Source organism: Montipora foliosa, chromosome 1 (genome assembly GCF_036669935.1).
Source record: "Montipora foliosa isolate CH-2021 chromosome 1, ASM3666993v2, whole genome shotgun sequence".
NCBI lineage: Eukaryota > Metazoa > Cnidaria > Anthozoa > Scleractinia > Acroporidae > Montipora > Montipora foliosa.
The window spans coordinates 5,374,836-5,396,824 of record NC_090869.1 but is presented as its reverse complement, the minus strand read 5'-3'; the positions used below and the strand labels follow the sequence as shown (position 1 = coordinate 5,396,824).

The following is a 21,989-nucleotide window of genomic DNA, read 5'->3' as shown; positions in this document are numbered from 1 at the left end:
TACATGTACTATTATTTAATGTATGCCAATATATTGTGACACAATTTTCTCCCGTTACTTTTTCAAGAGTCATTCGAACACCAACCTTATTAGTGTGCTCGGGGTGAACCCCCTTCAGCACAAGGAAAGGAGGTATGAACGATAAAGGCGGAGTTATTTTTCTAAGATACGATATCAAAAGACAACTAACAAATAAGCTCACATGAAGGTCAGTTTTAAGTTGATTCAAATTACGTAAATTTGCACATTATTGACACATTTATGCCATTTCCTACGTGGCAAAACAAAAGAAAACAGTAACTATCACCGAGCAGTCTGGCGGCTCTAGCCCGCAAGTGACGTGACTTTTTTTTTTAATTTATGCGAAGAATTCGTGACACAATTCGCTCCCGTGACTGTCCATGAGAGTTTTGATTAGAATGCGCCGGGTAAGCCCCTTCAGCATAAGGAAATGACAACTGTGACACTGTAGTTTACAAAAGACTTTTTACGGTCCTCCTTCGTACCTTGCACTTTCATCACCGAAGACCTGATTTTGCTAGGACCGCTTCTATAGCGCAAATCTGCAGCATTTCACTGCGAATTTAATTTGCTCAGCTTCCATTCTAGGTGGATACCTAACTTATGCAAAGCAAAATTACAAGGTAAGTACCAGACACTGTTTCGTTAGTCAATACTGATCAGAATGTGAAAGTATCTATTTACCGCTTTATTTACAAGCATGCGTAAATGCCGGGCTCGATCTCAAGAATCTCGCTAGTGTTTCGCTTCGTAGTTTGATTTCCAAATGAAATTAATCAACTGCGGTGTAATTTGCCAACTGTGATTATTTCCTTGTTGATCCTCAGAGTTTCCTGCTATTAACCGCATTAAAGCAAGCGGCGCTCACCTCCTCCTTTGTTCCTCTACCATGAGTAAGTAGTACTACTCAAACATATTCGTATTGGCTTTTAATTGTAGTCTATAATTCTCGAAATATTGTGTCTGAAAAGCATTAATTTTGAATAGTTTCCGGGTTGGTAATCAAACGGAAGTCATCTCATTTTGCGAGTGATTCTAGTGCAGATTGTGAAAAGAACTTTTAACCCATTTTTGGACCTTATTTATCGAGAAAATGCCTCAACTACAGTCTTAAACCAGCACCCAAGCAGACTGGATATTAATGTGGTCAAAACGTTTTTCAAGCATCAAGAGGATTCTTTAAGCCTATTCAGTTTATTTCGCAAATATGTTTTGTCTCGAAGAGTAAATATGTGCTTCTCGTGGTTCGCTTGCAGAAAATAGGCCTAATTAAAGAGGCCATAAGTGTGTAATCATTTCACACCTCCTACAATACAAAGTATCGTTAAGGTAAATTATAAAGCGTGGGTTCTCAACACCCCATGCCCTTGGGTAAGGATGTAAAGCTGAACTTGAAATCGGAGATAAAAGATTGACATTTTCGGTAAACATAACGCACACTTAACATGTTTGTGATGAACTGAACAGGCCGATTGGGACAGCCCTAGTCGTGGTGGGAATGACCGGAAATGAGAAGGGTGAGTAATAAGGTATGACGAAATCGTTTTATCGGAATTGCCGACAAGGAAATAAAAATAAAGAAAAACCTCCGAACGTATAAGACACAATTAACCTTAATTTTTGTAGCTTCTTCTGGCCAATCAGCTTGGAATCCAAACGACCCACTGACTGAAGGTGTCATTTACGAAAAAAGGCTGGCGGATGACATTGGGCAACAGTGGAGAGATTTAGCACGTGCATTGGGATTTCATCATTCCATTATTGAAGATATTCAACAGGAAAAAGGCAACTCTAAGGAATGCTGCATAGAGGTCCTTGTTCGCTGGCTTCGCCAAAACGGAAAAGGGGCTACCGCCGGAAAGCTTGTCGAAGCTCTAACGAAAATAGGGCTTAAGAATTTAGCTGACAGATTCCCGATCAAATCAAGCGATACAAACCGTGTAAGTCCTTCTGATGTATTTTTCGGACTAAGGTCACCTTTACTAAAAAAAAGTTGATTTACCACGGTAAACTGTTTTTTCTAACTAAGAAATCAAGTCAATATGGCCGAAGTTTCATGTCACTGGTTTGCGACATTTGTCTCACCGCCTGGTATACAAGACGCTGTGAGTTACCTCATTCACCGATTGTTTTCAGTTCCAGAACGACAAAATGGAAGAGACAATACGCGATATTTGTGAGCAACTGATTAGTTTCCCGAAAGAGGTCATAATTCAATAGATGTTTTCCGCACTTCCTAGTGTAGATCTGGCTTGCTGTACTGAGGACTTTTTCTTTCTTCTTTTTCCTTTTGGAGCTAGAATTCTAAGGAAAACGGCAAAGTGAGAGAACTAGAAGACAGGGTAAGCCATTAAACAATTCATCAATCAATCAATCAGTTTATGAATCAGTCAACATTTATTTGCCTTGTCAATATAAGGACATGTGGGGCAAGTAAGTCGCTGTTTAAGGACAGAATTTTTAGTAGGCTGGCCTCGATCAAGTTAAACGAGTTTGACTCAACAGTTCCTCCTCAACATTTTCAGAGAAAGTGAGCTATGATTCTCGCAGTTATGAACGCAATTTTAGCAATTGCGTAGGGAAGCCTGAAAAATTCAGGACTTCAACGGGGTTTGAACCCTTGACTTCGCGACGCCAGTGCGACGCTGTAACCAACTGAGCTCATATATAGATTTAGCTAAGCCTAAAGGCGGTGCTCCCTTTTCTAACCCCAGAAAGCAATAGAGTACAAAGTAATCGTCATTAGTGTACTAGTGCAGTTTACCGTGAGCAAACGCCTCTGTGCTGACAGCAGTAAACAAACAAGCTTTGCAAACAATAACAAAAGTTTTAATCAACAACTAAAACTGAAATTAAATGCGCAGTAATCTCTTTCACAACAATTTTCCGTTTGAATGATAATCTCTATGCACCAGTCAAAGTAAATCCCCGCCCATCCCAACCCGGGCCATACCGGGGAATTGCGGGAACTTAAACTTATTTTCACTCGACTCAGATCCCCCAGCAGGCGGGGCGAGCGCAAAAATTCACGATCTTCACCTACGAGATCGGGGAGTAAGCGGGGACTTTACTGTAGACTCCCACATTTTGGACAACTCGGATCTTTTGGGCAACAAGAAAAACACCTGTTAAAGAAATGTTCTCCCTCGTCGCTAAATTTTACAAAATCGACGGCGAGATTCGGGAAGCAGAGGAGAAAATGTCCGTGAGTTTTCATCGTGTGCGGGGATCAGGCTACATGACTGTTCCAGAAATACTGGAGACAATGCACGAAAATGATCTATTAATTTAAAGTTTCCACAGTTTTCTAATGTGGTCACATCCTTACAGGGATAACTGCTACATCGTGTTCTGCAGAACGATCATTCAGTGCGTTGCGCAGATTGAAAACTTACCTCCGTGGCACCACGGGGCATGCAACAATGTGTCCGCAACATCGCACTTTAATATTAACATTGAAAGGGCATATGCCAACGCTGTAGTCAACAATGACATGGATTGATCTTATCATTGACGTCGTCAAAATGGCAGAGACAGCTATTTCTTTTGACATGTTTTATGAGCTCATATGATAGATACATATGTAAGAATATTTTCACTTCATATGTAAGCCTGTGTTAGTGCATCGTATGACCCTCGTTTCTCTTAGACTGTTTCGTAAAAATTTTGGTAACTTGCGAGAATTTTTTTGGCAAATGGTTCACCGCACAACCTGGCAAAAAAATGCCCGTACGCTTATGGATCGTCGGTTTCTTTTTCACGCCCCATGCATGGTAGTTTTGCATACAATATCTTTCCTCTTAGGTCACAAAGAGAAGAATACTGTTTAACAAAATTTGCCGTTGAAAGAATAGTGATTTGCAAAGAGCATATATTTTGTTTCTTTTCTTTCATATGATGTTAATTTCCCGCCAGGAAAATTGCCCAAACACTCCCGTCCCCTGAAGTTGTCCTGCTTCCCCACCTTCACCACAGTCTGTACGGACCGGCGTACGCTGACGTCATAACCAAAATTTCTCGAATGGATAGATTTGCCAAAAAACTCTTGCCCATGGTCCTCCGCTGGCGCGCCTAAGCTCCGCTATGAAGCCACTGATGATGGGAGCTGGTCATTTGTGGCTTCAAAAACGTTTTCAATGTACATAGTTAAGGGTCATCATTTCGATTCCACGGTTGAGAGAAGTGTCTGTGTTACTCTGAATAGACGACATGTAGAGAGTGTGTGGATGGATAATTTGATTCATCTTGGTATCCTAAAAAGTTGAATTACACCACAATGGTCTCAAACCTTGGAATAGGAAATTGCTTATGGAAAGAAATAATGAAATAATGGGGAGTGCGCTAATTTACAGTTAAATCTTTAATTAAATAGATAATTGCTTCTTACATTCTACAACTGATTGAGAAATAAAAAGGAACTTTTCAATGCTAGTGAGTACATTTGGCAGTAGGTGTATTCAATTCATGGGCTCCTGGCGTATTTTCTACACATTGAGAAAGACTGGCGCTTATATATATGCAGCCTATTCAAAACTTAGCAAATATCATGAATATCGACTAACTAGGCAGGACAGGCTGACTCAGGCGCGAGACATCTTCTCGAATACCCGTTCACTTTTCGGGGTTTGTCAAAGTTCTGCCACCAAACTTTGAACGTCCTTAAAGTGTCCATTTAATGCCGCCTATTTTAAAGGTAGAGCTAATTTATATCGAATCGTAAACGTGAAAATTTGAGTGTGTCTTCTTTTTGTATTGCGTAGGTCTCCAAAATGGAGAACAAGAATATTAAGGAATTGGAGAAGGAGGTATGGAACAGCGAGTCAGAGTATAATAGTGGCTTGCATTTGTGGTTACGCAAAAAAAATAGCGCCTACAATAGTTGAGGCAGTTCACTCAAAGAGTAGCCGAGAGCACTAAATAAAACGGAAGCGCAAGCTTTAAAGTTAGGAGCTTTAAATTGTTCATTGCAACCTTGCGAAAACGTTTTCAACCCAAATTCGACGCAACGCGAGCAATTGAGTTTAAAGACTCAAGCGCAGGGCATCTTTCAGCTGTTCTGCAAGATTCCCACAAGTTTTGCGTAATATTAGAGTCAAACTCCCAAAAGGCATTTCACTGCATTGTTCTGTACACCAACATGGATGCCGTGACGTCAGATCAAAACGCTCTATTCTTGGTTTTCATTCACGTGATGAGACGGCCATGTTGGTGTACAAAACAATAGAAAATGGCCCCACAAGTTTTGCATAATAATAAAATCAAATTCCCAAAAGACATTTCACTTTATTGTTTTGTACACAAACATGGTCGCCGTGACGTCAGATGCAAACCACCAATTGAGCCACAAAATGCGGGAACTTTTCAATGCCAGTGACTTCGTGTTGGCAGTTCGTGGATATTCGGAGAAAGTCTTGTGCTTATGCAGCCTATCTTTAAAACTTAGCAAGTATCATCAATATTGACTAACAAGGCAGGACAGCCAAACTCAAGCGCGGGGCATCTTTCGGTTGTTCTGCTAGATTCTAGAATACCCGTTCGTCAAAGCTCTACCACCAACCTTCGAACGTCCTTAAAGTGCTCATTTCATACAGCTTATTTTAAAGGTAGAGTTAATTTATATGGAATCACGAACTTTTACGTCTGTCTTTTTTTTGTATTGCGTAGGTCTCCAAAATGAAGCTCAACAATAAGGAATTGGAAGAGGAGGTAAGGGACAGCGAGTCAGAGTAAAATAGTAGCTTCTATTTGTGGTTACGTAAAAATAGCGCCTGAAATAGTTGAGGCAGTTCATTCAAAGTGCAGCCGAGAGCACTAAAAGGGACAGAAGCGCACGTTTTAAAGTTGGAGCTTTAGATTGTTCATTGCAACCTTGCGAAAACGTTTTCAACCCAAATTCGACGCAACGAGGAATTGGGTTGAAAGAAAAGGAAATCACCTGGCTTATACCAGACAAGTTACTCGGAATTTCGAAGCAGGCCAGTCTAAATCAAGTAAAACTTGGTGACCTACATCTTGACTTAAAATGGGTGTGCTATAACATGACCTAATTACAAAAGAATCTTATTTGACTTTGGCTAATTTCTTGCCTGGTAACTACTGATATGGAGCAAATCCTCGAAAGAAAGAGGAAAGTTACCTGAATAAAACACAGTTTCATGCCATTGTGACATGTAGAACACTCTAATCTCCTGAGAGACACTCTTTTTATGTCGGAAACCAGGAGCTTATCAAGGGGCACCTGTATCTAGATTAATTCCTTGAGTCAACCCTTTCCCTTGTAAATTTATTTTTAGGAACAGGTTTTTCTCGCGAAAAGTATCGTATTCCGATGACGCTGAGCTAGCTTTGTTTTGATTACCTTTTACAACAGTGGGCGTGCTTAATCTCCCAAGGGAAGCGTTCTATTAATAAGAATACTCGGGAAAGGCAAGTATGGGAAATAGAAGCTCCCCTTGACGAGTTCCCCCGTAAAGACATTTGTCAAGCCGTTATATAAAGCTAACATTACAGGGTTTTTTCGCGAAGCACGTGAGCGCCATATTTTTGGCATTTAAATGGTTTAAAATTTAGCGTAAAGGCTTTTCCCACCTATTCTTTACAACAAAGGTGTCGAGGCTGAGAGCAAGAAATAACGAATTGCAGAATGGTGAAAAGCAGGAAATAGAGGCAAATGTGTATCGCGCTTCTAATTTTCTTGCCTTAACAGGACACTAGTTTCCTTGTTTTGTTATTTGACCCTCTCTCTCTCTCTCTCTCTTTCTCTCTCTCTCTCTCTCTCTCTCTCTCTCTCTCTCTCTCTCTCTCTCTCTCTCTCTCTCTCTCTTTCTCTCTCTCTCTATATCGAATGAAAATGTGCAAAATAAGAGAACAGACAATGCGATACTGGCTTACATTAAAGATGTGTTTTACGCGAAGCATGTGAACGCTAGTCTTTAAATTTCAATGGTTTAAAGCTGAAGCATCAACGCATTTCCCACCTATTCTTTACAAAAAGGTGTCGAAGCTGAGAGCAATAAATAAGGAATTGCAGGATGGTGAAAAGCAGGAAGTGGAGGTAAATATGTATCGCGTATCTAATTATGAAATAATGCGTAAATTTTCAGTTGACTTGTTAAATGAATATGTAATTGCTTCTTACATTTTACAACTGATTAAGCCATACAAAACGAGAAGGTTTCAATGCCAGGGAGTTCATGTTGGCAGTACGTGGTTTTTTGGAGAAAGACATACGCTTATGCAGCCTATTCTTTAAACTTAGCAGGTATCATGAATATTGACTGACCAGGCAGGACAGCCTGACTCAAGGGGCGAGGCATCTATCGCTTGTTCGGCTAGATTCTAGAATACCCGTTCACTTTTCGGGGTTTGTCAAAGTTCTGCCACCAAACTTCGAACGTCTTTAAAGAGTTCATTTAATGCAGCCTATTTTAAAGGCAGAGCTAATTTATATCGAATCATGAACGTCAAAACTTACGTCTGTCCTCTTTTATATTGCGTAGGTCTCCAAAATGAAGACAAAGAATAAGGAATTGGAGGAAGAGGTAAGGAATAGCGAGTCAGTGTAAAATGGTGGCTTCTATTTGTGGTTACGTAAAAATAGCGCCAGAAATAGTTGAGGCAGTTCATTCAAAGTGTAGACGAGAGCACTAAATAGGACAGATGCGCAAGCCTTAAAGTTGGAGCTTTGAATTGTTCATTGCAACCTTGCGAAAACGTTTTCAACCCAAATTCGACGCAACGAAGAATTGGGTTGAAAGAAAAGGAAATCACCGCCCTTGTACCAGACAAATTACTTGGAAGAAGGCCAGTCTAGATCAACTAAAACTTTTATAACCGTGGTGATCTACATCTTGAGTTAGACCGGGTATGCTACAAAAACTTGACCTAATTACAAAACAAAATTGGTTGACTTTGGCTTTTTTCTTGCCTCTTAACTGCTGATATCGAGCAAGTCCTCGAAACAAAGAGAAAAGGTATAATACAACCATTTGCCGTGAAAAGCAATGCTGAATCCTTGTAATGATCTTTAAAGACGAAGGCTTTTGTTCATGTCGAAAACACCGTGATTTGTCAATGCAATACTAACTTATATGAAAGGTGTTTTTTTCGCGAGGTATGTGAACACCTGTCATTACATTTCAAAAGCTGAAGCGTATATTCTTTACAAAAAGGTGTCGAAGCTGAGAGCAATAAATAAGAAATTGCAGGATGGTGAAAAGCAGGAAGTGGAGGTAAAAATGTATCGAGCCACTTATTATGAAATAGTGCGTAAATATTCAGTTGACTTTTTAACTGAATATGTAATTGCTTCTTACATTCTACAACTGATTCTTGGTTTGCATCCACGTGATGAGACGGCCATGTTGGTGTACAAAACAATAAAAAATGGCCCCACAAGTTTTGCATAATAATAGAGTCCAATTCCCAAAAGACATTTGACTGCATTGTTCTGTACACCAACATGGATGCCGTGACGTCAGATGAAAACGCTCTATTCTTGGTTTTCATTCACGAGATGAGACGGCCATGTTGGTGTACAAAACAATAGAAAATGGCCCCACAAGTTTTTAATAATAATAGAGTCAAATTCCCAAAAGACATTTCACTCCATTGTTTTGTACACAAACATGGTCGCCGTGACGTCAGATGCAAACCACCAATGGAGCCACAAAATGCGGGAACTTTTCAATGCCAGTGACTTCGTGTTGGCAGTACGTGGATATTCGGAGAAAGTCTTGTGCTTATGCAGCCTAGGCCTATCTTTCAAACTTAGCAAGTATCATGAATATTGACTAACCAGGCAGGACAGCCAGACTCAAGCGCGGGGCATCTTTCGGTTGTTCTGCTAGATTCTAGAATACCCGTTCGTCAAAGCTCTGTCACCAAACCTCGAACGTCCTTAAAGTCTTCATTTAATGCAGCCTATTTTAAAGGACGACTTATTCTATATGGAATCATGAACGTCAAAACGTATGTCTGTCTTTTCTTTATATTTCGTAGGTCTCCAAATTTAAGGAATTAGAGGAGGAGGTAAGGGACAGCGAGTCCGAGTAAAGTACTAGCTTCTATTTGTGGTTACGCAAAAATAGCGCCTAAAATAGTTGAGGCAGTTCATTCAAAGAGTAGCCGAGAGCACTAAATAGGGCGGAAGCGCAAGCTTTAAATTGGTCATTGCAACCTTGCGAAAACGTTTTTAACCTAAATTCGACGCAACGCGAGGAATTGGGTTGAAAGACTCAAGCGCGAGTTATTTTTCGGCTGTTCTGCTAGATTCTAGAATACCCGTTCGTCAAAGCTCTACCACCAACCTTCGAACGTCCTTAAAGTGTTCATTTCATACAGCTTATTTTAAAGGTAGAGTTAATTTATATGGAATCACGCACTTTTACGTCTGTCTTCTTTTTGTATTGCGTAGGTCTCCAAAATGAAGCACAACAATAAGGAATTGGAAGAGGAGGTAAGGGACAGCGAGTCAGAGTAAACTAGTAGCTTCTATTTGTGGTTACGTAAAAATAGCGCCTGAAATAGTTGAGGCAGTTCATTCAAAGTGCAGCCGAGAGCACTAAAAGGGACAGAAGCGCACGTTTTAAAGTTGGAGCTTTAGATTGTTCATTGCAACCTTGCGAAAACGTTTTCAACCCAAATTCGACGCAACGAGGAATTGGGTTGAAAGAAAAGGAAATCACCTGGCTTATACCAGACAAGTTACTCGGAATTTCGAAGCAGGCCAGTCTAGATCAAGTAAAACTTGGTGACTTACATCTTGACTTAAAATGGGTGTGCTATAACATGACCTAATTACAAAAGAATCTTATTTGACTTTGGCTAATTTCTTGCCTGGTAACTACTGATATGGAGCAAATCCTTGAAAGAAAGAGGAAAGTTACCTGAATAAAACACAGTTTCATGCCATTATGACATGTAGGACACTCTAATCTCCTGAGAGACACTCTTTTTATGTCGGAAACCAGGAGCTTATCAAGGGGCACCTGTATCTAGATTAATTCCTTGAGTCAACCCTTTCCCTTGTAAATTTATTTTTAGGAACAGGTTTTTCCCGCGAAAAGTATCGTATTCCGATGACGCTGAGCTAGCTTTGTTTTGATTACCTTTTACAACAGTGGGCGTGCTTAATCTCCCAAGGGAAGCGTTCTATTAATAAGAATACTCGGGAAAGGCAAGTATGGGAAATAGAAGCTCCCCTTGACGAGTTCCCGCGTAAAGACATTTGTCAAGGCGTTATACAAAGCTAACATTACAGGGTTTTTTCGCGAAGCACGTGAGCGCCATATTTTTGGCATTTAAATGGTTTAAAATTTAGCGTAAAGGCTTTTCCCACCTATTCTTTACAACAAAGGTGTCGAGGCTGAGAGCAAGAAATAACGAATTGCAGAATGGTGAAAAGCAGGAAATAGAGGCAAATGTGTATCGCGCTGCTAATTTTCTTGCCTTAATAGGACACTAGTTTCCTTATTTTGTTATTTGACCCTCTCTCTCTCTCTCTCTCTCTCTCTCTCTCTCTCTCTCTCTCTCTCTCTCTCTCTCTCTCTCTCTCTCTCTCTCTCTCTCTCTCTAACGAATGAAAACGTGCAAAATAAGACAACAGACAATGCGATACTGGCTTACATTAAAGATGTGTTTTACGCGAAGCATGTGAACGCTAGTCTTTAAGTTTCAATGGTTTAAAGCTGAAGCATCAACGCATTTCCCACCTATTCTTTACAAAAAGGTGTCGAAGCTGAGAGCAATAAATAAGGAATTGCAGGATGGTGAAAAGCAGGAAGTGGAGGTAAATATGTATCGCGTATCTAATTATGAAATAATGCGTAAATTTTCAGTTGACTTGTTAAATGAATATGTAATTGCTTCTTACATTTTACAACTGATTAAGCCATACAAAACGAGAAGTTTTCAATGCCAGGGAGTTCATGTTGGCAGTACGTGGTTTTTTGGAGAAAGACATACGCTTATGCAGCCTATTCTTTAAACTTAGCAGGTATCATGAATATTGACTGACCAGGCAGGACAGCCTGACTCAAGGGGCGAGGCATCTATCGCTTGTTCGGCTAGATTCTAGAATACCCGTTCACTTTTCGGGGTTTGTCAAAGTTCTGCCACCAAACTTCGAACGTCTTTAAAGAGTTCATTTAATGCAGCCTATTTTAAAGGCAGAGCTAATTTATATCGAATCATGAACGTCAAAACTTACGTCTGTCCTCTTTTATATTGCGTAGGTCTCCAAAATGAAGACAAAGAATAAGGAATTGGAGGAAGAGGTAAGGAATAGCGAGTCAGTGTAAAATGGTGGCTTCTATTTGTGGTTACGTAAAAATAGCGCCTGAAATAGTTGAGGCAGTTCATTCAAAGTGTAGACGAGAGCACTAAATAGGACAGATGCGCAAGCCTTAAAGTTGGAGCTTTGAATTGTTCATTGCAACCTTGCGAAAACGTTTTCAACCCAAATTCGACGCAACGAAGAATTGGGTTGAAAGAAAAGGAAATCACCGCCCTTGTACCAGACAAATTACTTGGAAGAAGGCCAGTCTAGATCAACTAAAACTTTTATAACCGTGGTGATCTACATCTTGAGTTAGACCGGGTATGCTACAAAAACTTGACCTAATTACAAAACAAAATTGGTTGACTTTGGCTTTTTTCTTGCCTCTTAACTGCTGATATCGAGCAAGTCCTCGAAACAAAGAGAAAAGGTATAATACAACCATTTGCCGTGAAAAGCAATGCTGAATCCTTGTAATGATCTTTAAAGACGAAGGCTTTTGTTCATGTCGAAAACACCGTGATTTGTCAATGCAATACTAACTTATATGAAAGGTGTTTTTTTCGCGAGGTATGTGAACACCTGTCATTACATTTCAAAAGCTGAAGCGTATATTCTTTACAAAAAGGTGTCGAAGCTGAGAGCAATAAATAAGAAATTGCAGGATGGTGAAAAGCAGGAAGTGGAGGTAAAAATGTATCGAGCCACTAATTATGAAATAGTGCGTAAATATTCAGTTGACTTTTTTACTGAATATGTAATTGCTTCTTACATTCTACAACTGATTCTTGGTTTGCATCCACGAGATGAGACGGCCATGTTGGTGTACAAAACAATAGAAAATGGCCCCACAAGTTTTTAATAATAATAGAGTCAAATTCCCAAAAGACATTTCACTCCATTGTTTTGTACACAAACATGGTCGCCGTGACGTCAGATGCAAACCCCCAATGGAGCCACAAAATGCGGGAACTTTTCAATGCCAGTGACTTCGTGTTGGCAGTACGTGGATATTCGGAGAAAGTCTTGTGCTTATGCAGCCTAGGCCTATCTTTCAAACTTAGCAAGTATCATGAATATTGACTAACCAGGCAGGACAGCCAGACTCAAGCGCGGGGCATCTTTCGGTTGTTCTGCTAGATTCTAGAATACCCGTTCGTCAAAGTTCTGTCACCAAACCTCGAACGTCCTTAAAGTCTTCATTTAATGCAGCCTATTTTAAAGGACGACTTATTTTATATGGAATCATGAACGGCAAAACTTATGTCTGTCTTCTCTTTGTATTTCGTAGGTCTCCAAAATTAAGGAATTAGAGGAGGAGGTAAGGGACAGCGAGTCCGAGTAAAGTACTAGCTTCTATTTGTGGTTACGCAAAAATAGCGCCTAAAATAGTTGAGGCAGTTCATTCAAATTGTAGCCGAGAGCACTAAATAGGACGGAAGCGCAAGCTTTAAAGTTGGAGGTTTAAATTGGTGGTCATTGCAACCTTGCGAAAACGTTTTCAACCCAAATTCGACGCAAGTCGAGGAATTTGGTTGGAAGACTCAAGCGCGAGGCATCTTTCAGCTGCATGTTCTGCTAGATTCAAGAATACCCGTTCGTCACAGTTCTACCACCAACCTTCGAACGTCCTTAAAGTGTGTATGGAATCACGAACGTCTGTCTTGTTTTTGTATTGCGTAGGTCGACATAATAAAGAACAAGAATAAGGAATTGGAGGAGGAGGTAAGGGACAGCGAGTCAGAGTAAAATAGTAGCTTCTATTTGTGGTTACGTAAAAATAGCGCCTGAAATAGTTGAGGCAGTTCATTCAAAGTGCAGCCGAGAGCACTAAAAGGGACAGAAGCGCACGTTTTAAAGTTGGAGCTTTAGATTGTTCATTGCAATCTTGCGAAAACGTTTTCAACCTAAATTCGACGCAACGAGGAATTGGGTTGAAAGAAAAGGAAATCACCTGGCTTATACCAGACAAGTTACTCGGAATTTCGAAGCAGGCCAGTCTAGATCAAGTAAAACTTGGTGACCTACATCTTGACTTAAAATGGGTGTGCTATAACATGACCTAATTACAAAAGAATCTTATTTGACTTTGGCTAATTTCTTGCCTGGTAACTACTGATATGGAGCAAATCCTCGAAAGAAAGAGGAAAGTTACCTGAATAAAACACAGTTTCATGCCATTATGACATGTAGGACACTCTAATCTCCTGAGAGACACTCTTTTTATGTCGGAAACCAGGAGCTTATCAAGGGGCACCTGTATCTAGATTAATTCCTTGAGTCAACCCTTTCCCTTGTAAATTTATTTTTAGGAACAGGTTTTTCCCGCGAAAAGTATCGTATTCCGATGACGCTGAGCTAGCTTTGTTTTGATTACCTTTTACAACAGTGGGCGTGCAAAATCTCCCAAGGGAAGCGTTCTATTAATAAGAATACTCCGGAAAGGCAAGTATGGAAAATAGAAGCTCCCCATGACGAGTTCCCGCGTAAAGACATTTGTCAAGGCGTTATACAAAGCTAACATTACAGGATTTTTTCGCGAAGCACGTGAGCGCCATATTTTTGGCATTTAAATGGTTTAAAATTTAGCGTAAAGGCTTTTCCCACCTATTCTTTACAACAAAGGTGTCGAGGCTGAGAGCAAGAAATAAACAATTGCAGAATGGTGAAAAGCAGGAAATAGAGGCAAATGTGTATCGCGCTTCTAATTTTCTTGCCTTAACAGGACACTAGTTTCCTTATTTTGTTATTTGACCCTCTCTCTCTCTCTCTCTCTCTCTCTCTCTCTCTCTCTCTCTCTCTCTATATCCAATGAAAATGTGCAAAATAAGACAACAGACAATGCGATACTGGCTTACATTAAAGATGTGTTTTACGCGAAGCATGTGAACGCTAGTCTTTAAATTTCAATGGTTTAAAGCTGAAGCATCAACGCATTTCCCACCTATTCTTTACATAAAGGTGTCGAAGCTGAGAGCAATAAATAAGGAATTGCAGGATGGTGAAAAGCGGGAAGTGGAGGTAAATATGTATCGCGTATCTAATTATGAAATAATGCGTAAATTTTCAGTTGACTTGTTAAATGAATATGTAATTGCTTCTTACATTTTACAACTGATTAAGCCATACAAAACGAGAAGTTTTCAATGCCAGGGAGTTCATGTTGGCAGTACGTGGTTTTTTGGAGAAAGACATACGCTTATGCAGCCTATTCTTTAAACTTAGCAGGTATCATGAATATTGACTGACCAGGCAGGACAGCCTGACTCAAGGGGCGAGGCATCTATCGCTTGTTCGGCTAGATTCTAGAATACCCGTTCACTTTTCGGGGTTTGTCAAAGTTCTGCCACCAAACTTCGAACGTCTTTAAAGAGTTCATTTAATGCAGCCTATTTTAAAGGCAGAGCTAATTTATATCGAATCATGAACGTCAAAACTTACGTCTGTCCTCTTTTATATTGCGTAGGTCTCCAAAATGAAGACAAAGAATAAGGAATTGGAGGAAGAGGTAAGGAATAGCGAGTCAGTGTAAAATGGTGGCTTCTATTTGTGGTTACGTAAAAATAGCGCCTGAAATAGTTGAGGCAGTTCACTCAAAGTGTAGACGAGAGCACTAAATAGGACAGATGCGCAAGCCTTAAAGTTGGAGCTTTGAATTGTTCATTGCAACCTTGCGAAAACGTTTTCAACCCAAATTCGACGCAACGAAGAATTGGGTTGAAAGAAAAGGAAATCACCGCCCTTGTACCAGACAAATTACTTGGAAGAAGGCCAGTCTAGATCAACTAAAACTTTTATAACCGTGATGATCTACATCTTGAGTTAGACCGGGTATGCTACAAAAACTTGACCTAATTACAAAACAAAATTGGTTGACTTTGGCTTTTTTCTTGCCTCTTAACTGCTGATATCGAGCAAGTCCTCGAAACAAAGAGAAAAGGTATAATACAACCATTTGCCGTGAAAAGCAATGCTGAATCCTTGTAATGATCTTTAAAGACGGGGGCTTTTGTTCATGTCGAAAACACCGTGATTTGTCAATGCAATACTAACTTATATGAAAGGTGTTTTTTTCGCGAGGTATGTGAACACCTGTCATTACATTTCAAAAGCTGACGCGTATATTCTTTACAAAAAGGTGTCGAAGCTGAGAGCAATAAATAAGGAATTGCAGGATGGTGAAAAGCAGGACGTGGAGGTAAATATGTATTGCGTATCTAATTATGAAATAATGCGTAAATTTTCAGTTGACTTGTTAAATGAATATGTAATTGCTTCTTACATTTTACAACTGATTAAGCCATACAAAACGAGAAGTTTTCAATGCCAGGGAGTTTATGTTGGCAGTACGTGGTTTTTTGGGGAAAGACATACGCTTATGCAGCCTATTCTTTAAACTTAGCAGGTATCATGAATATTGACTGACCAGGCAGGACAGCCTGACTCAAGGGGCGAGGCATCTATCGCTTGTTCGGCTAGATTCTAGAATACCCATTCACTTTTCGGGGTTTGTCAAAGTTCTGCCACCAAACTTCGAACGTCTTTAAAGAGTTCATTTAATGCAGCCTATTTTAAAGGCAGAGCTAATTTATATCGAATCATGAACGTCAAAACTTACGTCTGTCCTCTTTTATATTGCGTAGGTCTCCAAAATGAAGACCAAGAATAAGGAATTGGAGGAAGAGGTAAGGAATAGCGAGTCAGTGTAAAATGGTGGCTTCTATTTGTGGTTACGTAAAAATAGCGCCTGAAATAGTTGAGGCAGTTCATTCAAAGTGTAGACGAGAGCACTAAATAGGACAGATGTGCAAGCCTTAAAGTTGGAGCTTTGAATTGTTCATTGCAACCTTGCGAAAACGTTTTTAACCCAAATTCGACGCAACGAATAATTGGGTTGAAAGAAAAGGAAATCACCGCCCTTGTACCAGACAAATTACTTGGAAGAAGGCCAGTCTAGATCAACTAAAACTTTTATAACCGTGGTGATCTACATCTTGAGTTAGACCGGGTATGCTACAAAAACTTGACCTAATTACAAAACAAAATTGGTTGACTTTGGCTTTTTTCTTGCCTCTTAACTGCTGATATTGAGCAAGTCCTCGAAACAAAGAGAAAAGATATAATACAACCATTTGCCGTGAAAAGCAATGCTGAATCCTTGTAATGATCTTTAAAGACGAAGGCTTTTGTTCATGTCGAAAACACCGTGATTTGTCAACGCAATACTAACTTATATGAAAGGTGTTTTTTTCGCGAGGTATGTGAACACCTGTCATTACATTTCAAAAGCTGAAGCGTATATTGTTTACAAAAAGGTGTCGAAGCTGAGAGCAATAAATAAGAAATTGCAGGATGGTGAAAAGCACGAAGTGGAGGTAAAAATGTATCGAGCCACTAATTATGAAATAGTGCGTAAATATTCAGTTGACTTTTTTACTGAATATGTAATTGCTTCTTACATTCTACAACTGATTCTTGGTTTGCATCCACGTGATGAGACGGCCATGTTGGTGTACAAAACAATAAAAAATGGCCCCACAAGTTTTGCATAATAATAGAGTCCAATTCCCAAAAGACATTTCACTGCATTGTTCTGTACACCAACATGGATGCCGTGACGTCAGATGAAAACGCTCTATTCTTGGTTTTCATTCACGAGATGAGACGGCCATGTTGGTGTACAAAACAATAGAAAATGGCCCCAGAAGTTTTGCATTTAATAGATTGCAATTCCCAAAAGACATTTCACTGCATTGTTCTGTACACCAACATGGATGCCGTGACGTCAGATCAAAAAGCTCTATTCTTGGTTTTTATTCACGTAATGAGACGGCCATGTTGGTGTAAAAAACAATAGAAAATGGCCCCACAAGTTTTGCATATTAATAGAGTCAAATTCCCAAAAGACATTTCACTCCATTGTTGTGTACACAAACATGGTCGCCGTGACGTCAGATGCAAACCACCAATTGAGCCACAAAATGCGGGAACGTTTCAATGCCAGTGACTTCGTGTTGGCAGTATGTGGATATTCGGAGAAAGTCTTGTGCTTATGCAGCCTATCTTTCAAACTTAGCAAGTATCATGAATTTTGACTAACCATGCAGGACAGCCAGACTCAAGCGCGGGGCATCTTTCGGTTGTTCTGCTAGATTCTAGAATACCCGTTCGTCAAAGTTCTGTCACCAAACCTCGAACGTCCTTAAAGTCTTCATTAAATGCAGCCTATTTTAAAGGACGACTTATTTTATATGGAATCATGAACGGCAAAACTTATGTCTGTCTTCTCTTTGTATTTCGTAGGTCTCCAAAATTAAGGAATTAGAGGAGGAGGTAGGGGACAGCGAGTCCGAGTAAAGTACTAGCTTCTATTTGTGGTTACGCAAAAATAGCGCCTAAAATAGTTGAGGCAGTTCATTCAAATTGTAGCCGAGAGCACTAAATAGGACGGAAGCGCAAGCTTTAAAGTTGGAAGTTTAAATTGGTCATTGCAACCTTGCGAAAACGTTTTCAACCCAAATTCGACGCAAGTCGAGGAATTTGGTTGGAAGACTCAAGCGCGAGGCATCTTTCAGCTGCATGTTCTGCTAGATTCAAGAATACCCGTTCGTCACAGTTCTACCACCAACCTTCGAACGTCCTTAAAGTGTGTATGGAATCACGAACGTGAAAACTTTCGTCTGTCTTGTTTTTGTATTGCGTAGGTCGACAAAATGAAGAACAAGAATAAGGAATTGGAGGAAGAGGTAAGGGACAGCGAGTCAGAGTAAAATACCAGCTTCTCTTGCTGGTTACGTAAAAATAGCGCCTGAAATAGTTGAGCCAGTTCATTCAAAGTGCAGCCGAGAACACCAAAAAGGACAGAAGCGCACGTTTTAAAGTTGGAGCTTTAGATTGTTCATTGCAATCTTGCGGAAATGTCTTTAACCCAAATTCGACGCAACGAGGAATTGGGTTGAAAAAAGGAAATCACCGGGTTTATGCTAGACAAGTTACTCGGAATTTCGAAGCAGGCATCTTGACTTAAAATGGGTGTGCTACAACATGACCTAATTACAAAAGAAACTTATTTGACTTTGGCTAATTTCTTGCCTGGTAACTACTGATATGGAGCAAATCCTGGAAAGGAAGAGGAAAGTTACCGGAATAAAACACATTTTTATGCCATTATGACATGTAGGACACTCTAATCTCCTGAGAGACATTCTGTTTATGTCGGAAACCAGAAGCTCACCAAGGGGAAACTGTATCTAGATTAATTCCTTGAGTCAACCCTTTCCCGAGTAAATTTATTTTTAGGAACAGGTTTTTCCCGCGAACAGTATCGTATTTCCGATGACGCTGAGCTAGCTTTGTTTCAATTGGCTTTTACAACAGTGGGTGTGCTTAATCTCCCAAGGGAAGATTCTATTAATAAGTATACTCGGGATAGGCAAGTATGGGTGATAGAAGCTCCCCTTGACGAGTTCCCGCGTTAAGACATTTGTCAAGGCGTTGTACAAAGCTAACATAAGAAGATTTATTTTTTTTTGCGGAGCACGTGAGCGCCATATTTTTTGCATTTAAATGGTTTAAAATTTAGCGTAAAGGCTTTTCCCACCTATTCTTTACAACAATGGTGTCGAGGCTGAGAGCAAGAAATAACGAATTGCAGGATAGTGAAAAGCAGGAAATAGAGGTAAATGTGTATCGGGCTTCTAATTTTCTTGCCTTAACGGGACACCAGTTTCCTTTGTTATTTGACCCAAAAAAAGTGTTTCTCAGTTAATTCAATAGACAAGTATATATATTTCCAGATTTCTACATTGAAGCAATGATCCACCTAAATAACCAATTTTTATTTGAATCATTCTTCTCTCAGGATCTGGAGCATAAACTTTCGAAGGAAACCGACGAGGAAGCTCGAGAGCGTCGCATCAGCGCAAAATTACAAAAGTACATCCGTGACCTTAAAACATACGTAACTTCAAGCTTAGAGGTACCAGAGGTAAAACAAGATCAGTTGAAAACCCCAGTCAAATTAGGTATCTTAAAAACACTCAGCGAGCATTTAGGCGATCTTTACATCGGTATACGAGACATGGTATCGGAAACTTGTAAATGCAGCGAAGATCTTAAGCGAGAATTCTACGATTTCGGTTACCACGGGCTTCGAGCGGACCACAATGAATTGATTCACAGAGTTCAAGATTTGGAAGATACAGTTGAAGAGATGAACGAAGAAGAGAAGGAAGAGTTACAAAAGCTTAAAGAGTTTCAGATGAATCGAGAAAGCCTGATAAAAGAATTGGAGGAAAAATGGCGTGCTCTCTTCTCTCCGGTAGGTTATCAATATCGAGCTCATTAATGACTAATTAAGTCAATTACCAATCACCGATTATACCTCGAAACATCTCATGCTTTCACGTGTTTATCGGTGCCTCTATACCCATATGATGCACGAAGCAGTCGACATCATCATCGTCATCATCATATCTTTATTTACCCTGGGATTTTACAGTAGGTTGATGTAGCGTTTGCCCTCCCGACCATGATATACCACAGAGGACAGACCACAACACCGAGAACTCCATGCCCTGCTCTTTGTGAAGTGTGTGGTTCTTTTTACTTCCCACAGGGTTGTAGGTTGGGGCCTACAGTTTATCGTCCTTCTTCGAGAAGACTCTTGTGAGGATGAAACAGGTGTTGTTATCCAAATATAGCTGGCCCTTTCAGAAATCGAAAGGAGATGAAAAGAGGAGACTCTGTTCTATGTACTGGTGAATGAAAGGAAAAGGGGTTGGAAGCAGAGACATATGATTCCCCGGTAGCCTCGCAGCTCCTACGAGGTCTCACCTGATTGGAGACCACCCTTGAGGTTTAACAAAAGAGCAATTAACAGAAACAATGGACCCTAGAGGAGAGAGTTGCAGCCCTTTTGTTTTAGGCCTAGGGTCCATTGTTTCTGTTATTTGTTCTTTTGTTAAGGGTTAGGGTGGTCTCCAATCAGGTGAGACCTTGTAAGAGCTGCGAGGTGACCCTGATTCCCTGGGGGAATTTGAATCCCCGACCTTCACTCAACTGAGAGGACTTGGAGGGAGATGGGCTCCAGTCAGAATATAACAATACCGTGACATGAATGTTTGTGGAGCAGTATTGTGCTTTTGCTTCTTTGTTTGCGTATCCTTTGTGGGACTTTACAATCCATTGCACAAGCAATTCAGTAGGAAATAGTTAATTTCTTTTATTCCATCGCTGTCGTTTAATTTGCAGCCTGAGCGACTTTCAAGAACTCGATCGTTCCTGACCATTGGAAGAGGGGAAAAGTCAACGGACAATAAAAAGGTGTCTATTATCTACTTAACCGAAAGTGAGGTTTTTACAGGAAAATAACGAATGAGGTAGGAAATAACGAAAAAAACGGAGGCTCCGGGACTGCCGTGTGGGTGAATTTGATGGCCTGGATTGGTGAAGGAATCGATCAATTCCAGATGTAACGTCACAACCCGTCCAAGGCCTAGTGGAAATTTTCAATAAGTGGGGATGTCGGGCCATGCGGAGGTTAAAAATATATTTCAAGAGCTTTTCAGCTAATAGAAAAACCTGTACTCTGCATATTAAATTCCTGCTTAGTTGTACGCAACTCCTGTAAACTTGGTTTTCGAAATTTTCTTGACAGCTTCAAGTTTTATCCAGTATGTAAAATGACTCGATATCTTTTTTTGTATTTGCGTGTTAATTAATGTGTTGTAGGTCAAGAGAAACACAGATCCTGGTACCAGGCCGAAACAAAGGAACATCCGAGATAAGCGGTTACAAAACCCGAAGCACTTCTCAATAGGGAGGAAAACATTGAAGCGCCTCCAATTCGGAACGTAAGGCTTTCGTATTTCTATCATAACTTGTTGGAAAGCAGTCGTAAGACATTAGATGTGAAAAAGATGTTTTATTCCCGTTGGTTATTACTATTATTATTAAATAAGTTTGCAATCGAATTGGGTGAACAAAGGGGCAAAAACGAAAGCAATTACTTATCAGTGTACAGCTCTTTCTCCGAATACAGGAAACGGAGTACTGAGAAATTTTTAAAACTGCGCAAAATACTAAAAAAAACTTTGAGAACGACGGAACACGAAGTCCCGATGTAGTGCTTGCTTGTGGTTTGCGCTAGTGGCGAGGGAATGCCCAGCTTTAGGAAAAGTATAATTTCCGTTCCATTGAAACGATGTTCGCTGTAATAGTTGGGCTCAGTATCCTTTCGATCTGTGACCAACAAATCTGCTTTACGGACTAGAAAAATAAAACAACTTTATTAAGGAAATTTCGAAGTACTTCAGTACCTTATGACTAACATAAAGTTTACGTTTTTGTATCCTAGGTTACATTATCAGCGGTTAAATGAATCATAGGAAAGAGAGGAAGATGTGCATAATCAATGAATCCATCCATCAATCAATTAATCAATCAAGCAATCGTTTATTGGGGTAACACAAACGTGTGTCCTTCGCATTTCGTCGTGTTTATAACCGAATTGTATACTATGTATGCATCTTTTCGCCTGTGTTGTACCATTTTAAAGGCAGTAGAGACATAATAAAGGGAATGTAGGTATAGTAAAGCTGAAGACAAGTGTTAAAGGTGCTACAAGATACTGCAAGTGATTAATAACTACTCCCTGACTCCGGTCGGATGGTCTACCCATTGAGCCACT

The 21,989-nt window shown here is 40.0% G+C and overlaps 1 protein-coding gene across 16 annotated transcripts in view; it reads left to right on the top strand.

The window, feature by feature from the left end:
* Nucleotides 1-403: 403 nt before the first annotated feature.
* The window catches only part of LOC138004498 (uncharacterized), a 22,219-nt gene continuing 633 nt past the window's right edge, over nt 404-21,989 (top strand). Inside the window, exons 1-27 of one of the 16 annotated variants that reach the window (XM_068851065.1) lie at nt 404-644; nt 849-914; nt 1,648-1,961; nt 2,322-2,363; nt 4,782-4,826; nt 5,686-5,727; nt 7,016-7,075; nt 7,521-7,562; nt 8,193-8,252; nt 9,022-9,051; nt 9,437-9,478; nt 10,751-10,810; nt 11,256-11,297; nt 11,928-11,987; nt 12,591-12,620; nt 12,983-13,024; nt 14,261-14,320; nt 14,766-14,807; nt 15,438-15,497; nt 15,943-15,984; nt 16,615-16,674; nt 17,603-17,632; nt 18,004-18,045; nt 19,161-19,619; nt 20,552-20,623; nt 21,032-21,153; nt 21,657-21,820. In XM_068851065.1, coding sequence (XP_068707166.1) covers nt 911-914; nt 1,648-1,961; nt 2,322-2,363; nt 4,782-4,826; nt 5,686-5,727; nt 7,016-7,075; nt 7,521-7,562; nt 8,193-8,252; nt 9,022-9,051; nt 9,437-9,478; nt 10,751-10,810; nt 11,256-11,297; nt 11,928-11,987; nt 12,591-12,620; nt 12,983-13,024; nt 14,261-14,320; nt 14,766-14,807; nt 15,438-15,497; nt 15,943-15,984; nt 16,615-16,674; nt 17,603-17,632; nt 18,004-18,045; nt 19,161-19,619; nt 20,552-20,623; nt 21,032-21,153; nt 21,657-21,687 — 1,935 coding nt within the window. In that variant the 5' untranslated portion in view covers nt 404-644; nt 849-910 and the 3' untranslated portion in view covers nt 21,688-21,820. Of the gene's footprint in view, nt 645-848; nt 915-1,647; nt 1,962-2,321; nt 2,364-4,781; nt 4,827-5,685; nt 5,728-7,015; nt 7,076-7,520; nt 7,563-8,192; nt 8,253-9,021; nt 9,052-9,436; nt 9,479-10,750; nt 10,811-11,255; nt 11,298-11,927; nt 11,988-12,590; nt 12,621-12,982; nt 13,025-14,260; nt 14,321-14,765; nt 14,808-15,437; nt 15,498-15,942; nt 15,985-16,614; nt 16,675-17,602; nt 17,633-18,003; nt 18,046-19,160; nt 19,620-20,551; nt 20,624-21,031; nt 21,154-21,656 lie in introns of all 16 variants that reach the window. The other 15 variants (XM_068851165.1, XM_068851132.1, XM_068851173.1 and 12 more) reach the window with 15 other exon arrangements.